This window comes from Pagrus major, chromosome 23 (genome assembly GCF_040436345.1).
Source record: "Pagrus major chromosome 23, Pma_NU_1.0".
Taxonomy (NCBI): Eukaryota; Metazoa; Chordata; class Actinopteri; order Spariformes; family Sparidae; genus Pagrus; species Pagrus major.
In genome coordinates, this window is record NC_133237.1 from 5068115 (window position 1) to 5082620 (window position 14506).

Genomic DNA, 14506 nt, shown 5'->3' on the forward strand with positions numbered 1-14506 from the left:
GATATTTTTTCTGATACAATGATTGTGTCAATGCAATATTTATATGACCTAATCACAGTATTGTATTGCAGTATTGCACAGTCTTTATGCTGTATGTATCATAAAATTGCAATCTTTTTGGGACAATAAAACTTTAACGTTAAAAAAGGAATTAATTTCTACACCGTTTTATACATTTGAATTTGTAACATGACCTCATGAAGCCCAAACAAATCAAATCAATTGAATTTATATAGCCCAAGATCACAATCATATTGCCCCAGTGGGCTTTACAATCTGTGCAGTGAACGACATCTTTTGTCCTTAGACCCTCTATTCGAGTGACACATTGAGAAAAAAACCCCTTTTAACAGGGAAAAAGATGGAAGAAACCTCAGGAGTAGTCATAGAGAAGAGATCCCTCTCCCAGGACAGACAGACATGCAACTGATGTTGCATGAACAGAACAGAACAACAAAATCACAATTTACAAATTGCATTGACAGAATATCTGATACAATTTATATAAAATATGTTAAGTGTGTGGATCCAGGAGGACGACTGAGCAGACCGAGGCATCGACAACTGTTGCCCGAGCCACACAACCTCCTCTCCAACATGGTGACCTGGAAGAGGGCAGGCCACACAAGATAATTAGCAGTAAAAATGAAAACATCAGAATAACATACAGATATAAGGAGATAGTAAAACATGATCCAGCGGAGCCCAGGGTATGATGATCCAGACCATGTGAGGCAGCAGGAGCCAGGAGAGGCAGATGTTCCCAGGGGCCCCTGGTCCGTCAGAAGGGAGCCTGAATGAAAAGAGAGGAGGAGGAGGAGGAGGAGGATGAGGAAGCTTGAGAGGGTTGACAGTGAGAGCGATACACCTTGCAGCTTTTGCAACCAGAAAACAAAAAAACAAAAGTAGCATTGCAATAAACCAGCCTAGACGAAAACAAAGGCAAGAATCAGGATTTCTGTGCCCACCTTGAAAAGAAGGACCTAATTTTAGCTATGTTGCGCAGGTGGTAAAAAGCGATCTTGGTAATTTCTCTGATCAGTTAAACTTTGAGAAATAACAGTTGTCAAGAGTTACCGTCACCTGATCAAAGTGATGTCTCTGTCAAGCAGGGCCAATGACCAACATCTCAGTTTTATCCAATTCAAGAGCAGGAAGTTTTCTGACATCCATTTCTTCACTGCATACAAGTACTCTAATTTTGTGATTTATCATCAGCTTTTATGGGCACATACAGCTGAGTATCGCCATCGTTTTGCCATAAGGAAGACAATACTTATACTGTTACAAAAGTGTTTCTTAACCTTGTGTGAGGGCAGGCACCTTAGACACACACACACACACACACACACACACACACTCTTACTGTTCATGAGGGTGAGGGCTGGCACCTGGATTAGGAGCACTGCCCCTTGTAGGTAGGGCTAGAGAAAGCTCCCCCTCTTCATAAGGACAGGTGTGAGCCATTAGTGCCTCTTCGTTTGAGGCCTGGTAGATGTGTGGTGGGACTGTCTTGTCTGTGCAGGTAAGAGAATTGTGCAAAAGGAGAACTTTATTTGGTATATTGGGGGATTTTGACTACAGAAATTATTAGTGATGTGTCCAATTTAATTCCTTAGGACATGAGTCAGCCTTTTCTCTGAGTCACAGTATAGAGCCAGTCAGCTCCACCGGTGCCAGTGTCTGACAGGGCCCCAGACTGAGAAGGTAATCTCGACTGGTATGGTAACGTAGGAGGGTTATTTCCTCCGAGGTATGTTTGCCAGTCAATTTAATGGCTGTGTTTTCCCTTTTTTCAGATTTAGTGCCAGACTGCTGCTTTGCCTGGGCTGATGCGCCATGCGGCCTGGTTGAAGTTTCCTAATAGTTTTGAATTGCTGTGGATGTAAACCAGCTCATCATGAGCTGTCTATTGTCTTGTATTGTTGCTGGGACTGTTGTTTTTACTGTGTCAGCTGATAACCATTTGTGAACCAACCGAGTACTAATATTGTATTTTCTTTTGTTTAGTTGTCAGGCAGTGGGAGGATCTGCGGGGAGTATCCGTGGTATACGCACCCTTCTTTGCATGCAGTGTGGTAGGTCTGAAGAGTGGCGAGCACCCAAAAGTAGTTGGTAGATTAACTTCAATTGTTGCAGTGTCCTTTGCAGTGATTTGCAGTGGTCACGGTGTGCACGTGGTGGTTGCTATTGGGTTTTGCGATAGAATCTCCCCGTGGTGAGTACCCTGTTTGACGATTTATTTATTAGCAGGTAGTGTATTTTATACTCCTGCGTGTTTCTATTCATTGTAATAAGTCTTCTCAGCTACCTTGTAGTTTTAAATATCTATTAGTGTTGTAGTATTAAAGGTATTGTGCTAAAACTAATTATTATTCATTCTTTCATTATCAGGTCCATTACCATCAGCTGATTTCAGTTTGCATAATAAATAGAATTTTGACTTGAGTGCACGTCTCTGGCTCTCCTTGTACCTGGGGATAAATTTGTTTGTGGGTTAATGCAGAGACCCTTACACTGGGGTTGGTCACACTTGAATCCCGATAGGACTCTTCTTTAAAAAGGTGGAGGCTGGGGTTGTGGCGGCAAGTTTTCCAGCACCAGCAGTATGTGGCAGCTTTTGAGTATGAGCAGTTATGAGTGAGGAGGGAGCCATATTTAAATGGACCAGTGAACTGTGATTGGTGTGAGACTGATTGGTAACGATGAAACGATCAGCAGGCAGTCAGCTAATTACAGCTGGGGCATATGACTTCTTTGGCAATGCAGAAAAACTCCAAAACAGAGCCCAATGCCAAGCAAGGATAATGCCCATGCTAAGCATCAGCCTATGGTAAAACATCTATGTGTAGCCATTCTACAATTATGTGCAGTATGTGTTGCTGCATGCCCCCAGAAAGCATTATCTTAGGGATGCAAGCATGCATCCAGTGAGAGGCCGTTCTACAATTATCTGAAATATGTGTGTAGCAGCAATCCTGCTGCGGACCTCAGAGCATTGCCTTTAAAGATGCATGCATGCATCATGTGAGGTCATACCTAAATCAGTGCACTGCATACGCCAGCCACTCAAATGCAATGTTTTAACGGTCACAAAATTAGGATTTGTGCCCAGCTCTTTAAGTATTAGTGCTCATAACTTTTGAGCTCAGGTTATCTCTAACTCCAGGGCAAATGTAATGTTCTAGGCTGCAGCTGACCAGCGACCCGTAGCTTTCAGAGTGGATGCCGGGACCAAAACAGCACCAATGTGAAAGGAGTGAGAGGTGTACAGTTGAAGAGGGGGTCTGCATCATTTGCAGGAACATCAGAGGTGGGTTGTGAACCTTGACCTTGTCATGAAGGGTTTATCTTGCTTTGCCCATGATGCCTTGGCAGGTACCGGATCATGGAAAATATGACAGCAAATGGTATTGTGAAATAACAGTTGACCCTTTCCCTTCCTTCATATTTTGAATGTTTGAGCTTGATGCAATACATGTGAGAATCTACAGTGATATTATCAATGTTAAGATCATGCATAGGATTCGCTTGTGACTTCCGTGTCCTTAATGAACTAAAGCTGAGCTTCATTTCCTTCTCTTTTACTGTCGGTCGGAAAAACAGGTTTGTCAGCATATCAGGCTGTCTGTTTACCCGATGCTCATCATGGGAGGGTTATTTGTTTAGTATTCTGCGTTGGCATGAGAAGGACAAGACTGGAACATAGGCAACAGCACAAGGTAAGAACTGAAGTATTTCTATAAAATCATAACCTGTAATGTTTTTGTCCTTCAGGTGAGTAATGTCCCATGTGCGTATGACAGTTTAGGTTTTGTTTATAGGAATCCGTTTATTAGGTGACTGGTCCTGAACAACCAGTATAACTGAAACTACTGTTTTTGATAGTAGACAGACTATGTGGTTTCTTCCTGATGGAAACTGTTGTCCAGTGACTTCTAGATAATTGACTGGAGCCCTGTCAACTCTGTTTGCAATCCATTTCTTTCTTTTTTTGAAGGCATTATTTTGTTTTTATTTAAACTCTGAGTTTTGTTTCAGTAAACCAGAGGCAAATTACTTAAAATTACTCTTTAGATTTTTAATACCATACAGAACGGCTATTGCCAACATAAGTGATATGAAAGGATGTAGTCTTTTGTATTTCAGTGTTGTTCAGATATGTCAGATATGTGGGAAATGTTTCTGAGAGGGATATGACATTGACTTTGCTACTGAGTATGATTGTATGTGACAATAAGTAGTTCTTAAAGTTATAATCTTAATTATAGAACACTTTTAAGTCCTACTTTGTGCTTGAGTCAACGTTTTGGACCATTCTTTAGAACCCATAGTTAATAAACAAGTACACTGAAAAATACAAGAGTCACCTTTTTTCAGTATACAGTATCATGTGTATACTGGCATCCAGGAAATTTATTGTGAAAAGGAAAAAAAAGTCTGTCTCTAAAACACTGTGTAGCATTCCTAACCCTCGACTATAATGTTTAATTTCCCAAAAGAAAACAAGTTCAACACATCACAACACAACTTTTTATCAACTCCGTGTGTGGACCTGGAGTGAGAAACACACACACAGGCAGTGTAGGAAAAGAGAGAGGCATTGGAAAGCACAACTGTAATTGATGGCAAAACGCAGTAAATATTTGGTTTCCTTCTTTCATTATGGGTTGGCAGTCCCATTGTGTGTTCATATAACACTGCATTAGATGGGTGCTTCAAGAAGTGACGCTAGAGGGATAACTACAGTGTCATACTTAGAAGCATAAGGCTGACCAGGCTGCTATATCTGGCGCATTAGGACTGAGAATCATGAGCACATAGTCAGCACTCCAAGCAGTTAGGGGTTTGGTGCCTTGCTCAAGGGGACCTCTCCAGCTACCAAGCCACTTAAGCTATGTAACTTAGGTTACTTACAAATGTTGAAATATAAACCAAAAACATTTGCTAACTTCAGCAGGTGTGGAAAAACAGGTCAGTAAAATTTGACTGCTCTGTCTGTTCTGCCTTATGAGACACTTCGCTTTTAACTCAACTCCTACAGACATTGAACCTTGCAAGAATTGCTAACAGTGTATTGGATCAAACACAGAAATATAAGAAGAAACTAAATTGTTGATGAAGGTTCTCAGTCATCCAGGTCGTGGTAAATCTAGGTGCTGTATCGTAGGTAACTGGACTTGTTTCAGTTTCTTGAAGACGTTTCACCTCTCGTCCAAGAGGCTTCTTCAGTTCTAACTAACTGGAGGGGGGTTGGCAGGCTTTTAAACGTTAGGGCCACTTGCGGGTTGTTGGTCAAACCTTCATGTGGGTTCCTAAGGCTAGGTGAGCCCAGGTGTGAATGGTTGTTAAGCTGTCCGGGGAGAGAACTAGTACTTAATTGTAGGTGGGTGATAAGTAATGTCTTAGGCCACCTCCTCTGTTCAAAGACGGTCGTTCCAGTTTGACAGATGGATTCCTTTACTCCCCTTTCAAACCATCTGTCTTCTCTGGCCAACATGTTTACATAGTTGTCCTCAAAGGAATGTTTTTTCTCCTTCAGATGTAAGTGGACAGCAGCGTCTTGACCTGAGGAGTTAGACCTCATGTGTTGTGCCATTCGTTTATGGAGAGGTTGTTTTGTCTCCCCAATGGACAAATCTGTGCATTCCTGGCTGCATTGAACAGCATAAACTATATTCTGTGTATGCCTCTGTGTTTTGTCCTTAGGATGGACAAGTTTCTGCCTCAGTGTGTTCTTAGGTTTACAGTGAACTAGGATATGATGTTTATGAAAGATCCTCCTGAGTTTCTCAGATGTTCCTGCGACATACAGAATGACGATGTTGTCACGTTTTCTCGTCTCCTCCTCTCTGTCTGCTCTGGATCTTATAGCGGTTTTGACAAAGGTCCAGTTCGGGTAGCCACACATTTTAAGTGCTCCCCTGATGTGCTTCTGTTCCCTCTCCTTCCCCTCTGACTTAGTGGGCACGGTCTCAGCCCCATGGTTTAAGGTTCTGATGACCCCCAGCTTGTGCTCCAGTGGGTGATGAGAGTCGAACAGCAAGTTTTGATTTTGATGTTTGATCCTCTCTCACAGCTGTCATTTCAAGGTGACTTCAACTACACAGAAGCAAGCTTCAAACTTTTCAGACCCACCATTCAAGCCTACAGCTGGTCAGTGTTCAATACTAAAGATTTTAAGTGTTCCCTTAATTTAGCAAAAAGTGGATTCATATGAAATATTAGCATATTGTCACATATATTACCAATGTATCTATTTGGGGTGATGAAAGTTGGAAGTGACTGCTTTGTGCCTGTTCATAGCACAGCACTACACTATATGTGTATGTGTGCACTGTATATTGTTCACTAAACATTAGACTATAACAAGCGTGTTCTGTTGCTTTATCGTGTCTTATTCTTTCCATCAGATGCCTGTGAACTCACACTGGACCCAAACACAGCACACAGACGGCTTAAACTGTCTGAGGACAACAAACGGGGGGAATGTTTGGATGGAGAAGAGGAACAGCATTATAGCTTTCATCCAGAGAGGTTTAATTGCTGCAAACAGGTGCTGTGTAGAAACAGTTTGACTGGTCGCTGTTACTGGGAAATTGAAACTAAGGGAAACTTCGATATAGCAGTGACTTACCGAGGAATCAGCAGGAGAGGAAGTGGTTATGACTGCAAATTTGGGGGGAATGACAAGTCCTGGAGTCTGCAGTTATACCATTGGTACTATCTTTGTCACAATAACACAGAAACAAAGACACGTAGACTTAGCAAAGACAGTAAGAAAGTAGCAGTGTATCTGGACTGGCCTGCTGGCTCTCTGTCCTTCTACACAGTCCACTCTGACACACTGGAACATGTCTACACTGTCTACTCCAGATTCACTGAACCCCTTTACCCTGGGTTTGGCTTTGAGTCTGGTAGGCAGAGGTTTTCTTACCATGGTTCCGCACTGTCTCTGTGTCAGAAAGATGAGGAAACAGAATCTGTGACTGTGAGTACAGAATTCTGACACTATTGGGGATGTTATCTGCTATAAATCTCTAGAAGAGTTGTGTAAGAAATAACAAACCCAGTTCAGGGTGACTTTTAGGGATGTTAATTTTGCATCAGCAATAAGTTAATGTTCGGGCTGGTGATGATACAGCAAATAACACAGCATCACGTGGATTTAAGACTAGTGTTATGAGATGAAGCAGATAAGTGAAATCAATATAGGTAATTGGTTATTTTGTAGATGATGACTAGTAAAAATTGTTTATTGATGCTGAGTTTCTGTTTTTTGTCTTCAGTTATGGTAGAAATTAATTCCTTTTTTAACGTTAAAGTTCTGTTGTCCCAAAAAGATTGCAATTTTATGATACATACAGTATAAAGACTGTGCAATACTGCAATACAATACTGTGATTATGTCATATAAATATTGCATTGACACAATCATTGTATCAGAATACCAATTCTGGCCATATTTTAACTTCGCTTGTTTTGTTTTTTTAAAGCAAAAAAAATATACAACAAAGGTCTAATACTGAAATATTTTTTAAATTTCAAACACAGCCTATTACAACAATTGTTCACCATGTAATTCATTTTTATAAAAAAAATTCCGATTATGGCCACTTTTCAAATGTAATATTTTCCCACTTTTTAACCCCCGCAGTGTTTCTGTGGCTTTCTCCTTGTCTGTCTCTCCGTTTCTCTCCTCTGCTGCATGTCTCTGTTAACATGAATGAATCAATTAAATGAATAAACATGAATGAATTTAATGAAAATGAACCATCTCTCTATTATCATCCAAACTTTCCTTTTAGTGTAAACCAATGAATTGAATTAAATTTAGGTGTACTATTTCTCTACTATCGGACAATTGTCTTTTTCTTAGTTGTAGCTCTCCTTGTGTCTCTGTTGCTCACCTCAGTTGTCTGTCCATCTCTGTTGCTCTCCTTCGTTGTCTGTCCATCAGACCCCAAGGGATAACTTTATTTTATTGTCTAGTTTGACAGACACAACCGTAAAATAACAAATATAAATCTAGGAATAAATAATTGATTTAAAACTGCAGCCACACATACTGTGTAGCGTGCAGTTTCATTTTACAGCTGGTACACATGTTTGTTTTCACTCTGGTCCAAATGCAGCGCCACTGACAGAGCGTCATGTTTCCATGAAGACTGACCGGGAAATGACGTGCGGTACGTCATGTTTACATGACTCTTGATTGTAAAAATGAGTTTCTAAAGTAAACTTTAACTAAACTTTAACAACAGAGACACACGTACACAGGTTATTTGTAACACTGCTCATTAGGTTTATAAACGGACCACTCTAGTTCGACTGTAGCCGAGCTAACATAGCTAACGGCTGCTCAATGGACTTAGCAACTTACCCATTTTTTCAGAACATCTTGCCGATAATCTGGGACAAAATAGCCGCAGTTTTCTTTTGTTTTCTTTCTTTATCTTCTTTTTTACCCATTTTCCTCTTCTTATTCGTCTTCTTCTTTTGTTCAGTTTATTGGTGGTTCGAACGAACCCTCCGATCCCCCTCGCCTACGGGCCAGTATTAGACCTTTGTTGTATATTTTTTTGCTTTTAAAAAAACAAAACAAGCGAAGTTAAAATATGGGCCAGAATTGGTATCTATTCTGATACAATGATTGTGTCAATGCAATATTTATGACATAATCATATTATTGTATTGCAATTGTTGCATTGTCTTTATACTGTATGTACCATAAAATTGCAATCTTTTTGGGACAACAAAACTTTAACGTTAAAAAAGGAATTAATTTCTACACCATTTTATACATTTGAATTTGTAACATGGCCTCATGAAGCCAAAACAAATCAAATCAATTGAATTTATATAGCCCAAAATCACAATCATATTGCCTCAGTGGGCTTTACAATCTGTGCAGTGAATGACATCTTCTGTCCTTAGACCCTCGATTTGCGTGAGGAAAAACTCAACACATTGAGAAAAAAAAACAACTTTTAACAGGGAAAAAGATGGAAGAAACCTCAGGAATAGTCACAGAGGAGGGATCCCTCTCCCAGGACAGACAGACATGCAATAGATGTCACATGAACGCAACAGAACAACAAAATCAGTCATTGACAGAATATCTGATACAATTTATATAAAATATGTTAAGTGTGTGGATCCAGGAGGACGACTGAGCAGGCCGAGGCATCGACAACTGTTGCCCAAGCCACACAACCTCCTCTCCACCATGGTGACCTGGAAGAGGGCAGGCCACACAAGATAATTAGCAGTAAAACAGAAAACATCAGAATGACATACAGATATAAGGAGATAGTAAAACAGAGGAGAGCAATGATCCAGCGGAGCCCAGGGTTTGATGATCAAGACCAATCCATATGTGAGGCAGCAGGAGCCAGGAGAGTCAGATGTTACCAGGGGCCCCTGGTCCGTCAGAAGGGAGCCTGAATGAAAAGAGAGGAGGAGGATGAGGAAGCTTTAGAGGGTCGACGGTGAGAGCGACACAGCTTGCAGCTTTTGCAACCAGAAAACCAAAAAAACCAAAAGTAAAATAAAAAGATTGTTTCATGTCGGCAGGACAGTGTGAATTCTAATACTTCAGGTAAGAGACTCATTGAGACTGAGACCAACCTACTTAAGAAGCTAGCAATCAAAGTCAAGGACTAATTAAATGTTAAGTCAAAGAAGTAAGTTTTGCGTTTAGAGCCAGCCTCAATAGAGCCAGATTGTCTGATGTCAGCTGGGAAGTTATTCCAGTGGAAGGGGGCACGATAGGAAAAAGCCCTGCAGCCAGCTGACTTCTTTTGAACTCTGGCAACTGTCAGGAGCCCTGAATTCTGAGAGCGTAATGCATGAGTTGGAATACATGGTTTAATTAGATCGGACTGGTACAGCGGGGGAAAGCTTTCCACAGTCTTGTATGTCATCAGCAGCACCTTAAAGTCTGATCTGACATTAATTGTGAGCCAATGAAGTGAGGCAAGGGTTGGTGTATTATGATAAAATTTTCTTGTATGTGTTAAGACTCCGCAGCATTCTGAACCATTTGAAGTCTTGTAGTCAGGGGCGGTCCTGGCTAGATTTATGCCCTGGGCGAACCATCCCTTGATCCCCCCCCTCAAAAAAAGCAAAACTATATATTATTTTATTATATATAATCTTAAATACAAAAAGATAACAAGAACAGAGAAAAAAATAAGACATTAAAAAAATAAAAAAAATAAAGATAAATAAATGAAATACAGTATATAAACACCAATGTAAATTGCACAAATCCTTCATCACAGGATCTAATAACCATGCTTGAAAAATCCCTGAAGAAAGCTAAAAAAAATGTCATTAGTATACATGTTATTCACAGCATTTATAGCATTTACAAAAGTAAAAAAATATGCAAAAACACACACATACACCACCCCACACACACTCATGCACGCACACACACACACACACACACATACACCTGAGGAGTCCTGCAAGGAACATGTGGCTGAGGAGGTAGATGGCTCCAGGACCATCCCTGAAGAGGCCTGTGTGGCTGCAGAGGTAGATGGCTCCTCATCAGACTCCAGGACCATGTCTGTGGCTGCTGTGGAAGTATCTGACTCCTCATTTTGGCCAGTGGGTGCTCCAGCTCCAAAATATTTCAGAAGTGCCCCTGAATTTACAATTAAGATACAATATCACACTTACATCACACATGCATCAGTTACCCAATTAAAATGACCATAATGCACATTTTATTAACATTTGTTAACATCCTATTAACTAAGCATAACACACTACAAATTATTCAAAAAGCTTTATCACATGTAGCTTACAAAATGCCATGTCAATGTATAGTAGAAGTTATTTTAGTTAGCATACAGCGTATAGCATTAAACATTCCACAGTCAGGACGTCTGTGTGAATTTGCACTTGTTGTGTTGCAAACACAAACTAGCCTAGGTTGCCTATGGGTGAAATTAGTTGCATGACATGATGCCTCAATTCTAATAGCTGCTAGTTCAACAAAACTAAAAAACCAAATACAGTCGTCTTCTGTGGCTAAGTAGCAACATATTAGCAAGAGGCTAATAAATAGCCTATAGGCTACTGTCACTCACGTCACTCATAGAAATATGCATACCTTTATCTTTTGCCTGTTTCTGCTCTTCTTCTTTTCTTCTTTTTCTGAACTGGGCAGCTGATGGCTTCTTTGCTCTTTTACTTTGATCCATGATGAAGATGAAGACTCGACATCATTACCTTTTGCCAACACCGTCTGTTCGCCCGTCAAACAACCGGAGTCATGTGATGTAAACAAATTCACGTAGATGCATGCACAGATTTTTTTTTTCCCCACATTTTTCACATAACCCAATTAATTACATGTAGGTACATGGGTCTATATTAATTTCAGGAATGAAATACAATTCATTTGGAAGCAGTTTGTGTTGTGTGGCCTGGGATCATCAGTCTATCCCTCTCCCCCTCCCCCTTGCCTCTTCTGACACACACAACCTGTGTGACTCTCAGCAGCAAGTTGACGTGACAATGAGGGCAGTAGAAAACTGGCCAGTTTTGTTTTGTCTTTTTTTCTTTTTTTTTTTTTTTAGATTGCGCCCTGGGCGGTCGCCCACATTGCCCATAGCAAAAACCGGCCCTGCACACAAAACGCCGGACACAAAACGCATGTGGCGGAAAAATTGTCTCCCTGGATCGGCCGTACCCATTCAAACTCCGAAAGTTTCGCCCAGTCAGGATTATAAATAGTATATCGTTTGTTTCGCGCTGGTGGCTATTTGCTCCATCTCCTTCCTCGCCCGTCGTCTCTCCTCCCATTTCAAATGAAGACGCTAAAACTTCTTTGAGCATTGGATGGAGGCGCGCGCACGGTGCACCTCATCACGTGATTGGATGTATGACGTAGACATAGACTATAAACGGGAAGAAGACAGACATTTTTGATGGGAACCTTTCTAGATTACAGAACGAAGGAAACCAAATTAAGGTTATTCATTTTCCCTTAAAAAACGGGACAAATTGTGTCCCGGGAGAGATTTGTTTTTTCCCGGGACAGCTGATGAAAAAAGAGATACATTCTGGGAAAAACGTGACAACTCTAGGAAGCTAGACAACTGGGGTTGGAGGTTTTGTGTGGTGCATGAAGCTGAATGTGATCAGCATAACAGTGAAACTGTTGTGGCTACCAATGATATGAGAGTCATTCTATAATTAGGGGTGCATGTCATGTCCATAGACTGTATTTATCAATTTATTTATTTATTCACTTCAAGCAATGAGCAGTTTTACATCAGGGCACATTCCTCTTTTATTTAATAATCATTTATTTAGCAAAAATGCATATACTAAACTGGAATTTGTTGGTTTTTTGATGTCCAATTTGCTAAATGTCAGGTTTTGCTCTTCAGATTAAAACTAAATTACATGTTTTTGTATAATATTTTCATAAATATTTGTTCAAAATAATTATTAAAATATGAGAAAGGCATTTTAAAATCTATTTTGATCATTCATGTACATTAAATCATCCACATTGTGTGTGTCCGAGAAATCTCTGTTAACTGTGTTACTCACTGAAATAACCCCTATAAATCAGCAATGGTTTGCTCCAAAGTGATGTCATTTCCTTTTTGGAGGGAGATGTGAAGACGGTGTGGTAAGTGTCTACTTCTCCTTTTCAATATTTTATCAATATTATGGTGTGCAATATTATGGTGTGCACATAGATTAATTGATTGTCAACTGTGTTATCAACTTGTTCATGTGAACTTGCATTAGATGTTATATTTACAAATATGCAGAGAAAGTGTATAAAAACACGAGTTGATCAAAGTCATATGGTGACAGGTCTGAGGTCTGCAGTGAGCACAAGGCCCTAAAATGGCTGACATTTCAACTGTGTTACCCATAAACTGTAACACAGTTGACAGGGATTAACACGGTTGACAATGTTGGCAGTTTTTTGTCACAATGTATGTTCACATTGAGAGACAAACAGAGTGATTTGTGTTTTAGGGAAATGGATTTATCTGCTGCTGAGAAGCAGCGCCAGTACAGGGCTCGGCGTAATGCTGATCCCAAGGGAAGGGCTGCATATTTTACAGAAACACAGAGAGAAGTGGCATGATAACAAAAAGCTTGGGAAGGTGAAGACAGTGAAAGATTTAAGTGAGAGGTAGAAGAGAAGGAAACAAGCTTACTGGAGAAGAGTCCAATGCCAGAGCAGAGAGAGAAAGAAAGTGAAAGAGCACCAGCTTACTCCACCTCAGAGTCCTGAAGTTGATCCACAGCCTCAGATGTCAAGGTACAGATATAGATTCTATTATGAAATGGTGCTGGAAAGACTAGAGTAACAGCTTGTCATCTTACTCTGTTCAGTAAACATAGTTTAGTTTATTTCAAACATGTAAATAAAAGAAATTAAAAAAAAGAAAAGCATTATCAAACAAAATAAAAGACATTCACCAGTCAAAGAAAAAAATGAAGGAATGTAGGAAAAGCCAGAAAAGGAAACAAAACAAAAACTTCCTCCATTCCCATTCATCATCCCAATTTTTAGACATAAATATAGTAGTCATGATAAACACATCCTAATACCCAAAATCATAATAATAATGCTGAAATTAAATTAAATAACATGTCCAAAAAGGAGTAAGAAGAAGTGTCCTACCCCCTTTCACCCACATTAAATACCCATATCAAAGTGCTTCCCTATTCATCATGTGCATCTGGAGAGTAATCTACCAATGAGAAAACAAAAAAATTTCAACAAATTAAATCCCCATATTGTTTTTTTTTTTTCTGAGTGCAAAATTTAAACTTGAAGAATACATCCACGCACACGTACATACCCACATACAACACACGTATATACAAACATAAATACACACACACACACATATATATATATATATATATATATATATATATATATATATATATATATATATATATATATATATATATATATACATATATATATATATATATATATATATATATATATATACGCCTACATACACACATGATTCACCCGTACATGAACATACTTCCATGTACGGAGGTAACATAAAATCCATAACAATTAAAGTCGATGAATAAACAATGAACAGCTGGTGATATTTAAACACCTTCCTCACTCCTATATTGTATGAACATCTTTTCCTTATATGTCTTTTTGAACTGTTTTATGGTCGTGCATTCTTTTAACTCCACATTCATACTGTTCCATTCTCTTACTCCAGCAACACAAACACAAAAACTTCTCATTGTGGTGCACACCCTCAAAGTTTTGAAGTTATATTGTCCCCTTAAATTATAACCCCCTTCCCTTTCCGTGAATAGTTTTTGAAGTTTTTCTGGTAATAGATGATGTTTTGCCTTAAATATTACTTGTGCTGTTTGAAATGCCACTTGGTCTATGAGTTTTAGTAGTTTTGACTGTAGGAATAGTGAGTTAGTATGATCCCGATATCCAGCTTTATGAATGTATCGTATTGCT

General features: G+C 39.5%; 1 protein-coding gene across 1 annotated transcript; it reads left to right on the forward strand.

The window, feature by feature from the left end:
* The first annotated feature begins 690 nt into the window (after positions 1–690).
* Positions 691–7009, forward strand: LOC141019210 (stonustoxin subunit beta-like). Its single transcript, XM_073494064.1, has 4 exons — positions 691–776; positions 5710–5742; positions 6080–6156; positions 6414–7009. The coding sequence occupies exons 1-4, from the start codon at positions 691–693 to the stop codon at positions 7007–7009; spliced, it is 792 nt and encodes a 263-aa protein (XP_073350165.1).
* Positions 7010–14506: the final 7497 nt, after the last annotated feature.

Bases quoted from the DNA above. Each gene is read 5' to 3' on its own strand.
- LOC141019210 (XM_073494064.1), top strand. From the start codon at position 691: ATGATCCAGCGGAGCCCAGGGTATGATGATCCAGACCATGTGAGGCAG. The intron at 5,743-6,079 runs GTTTACAGTGAA...CCTCTCTCACAG, and splicing joins CTGCCTCAGTGTGTTCTTAG to CTGTCATTTCAAGGTGACTT. The intron at 6,157-6,413 runs GTCAGTGTTCAA...TCTTTCCATCAG, and splicing joins ACCATTCAAGCCTACAGCTG to ATGCCTGTGAACTCACACTG.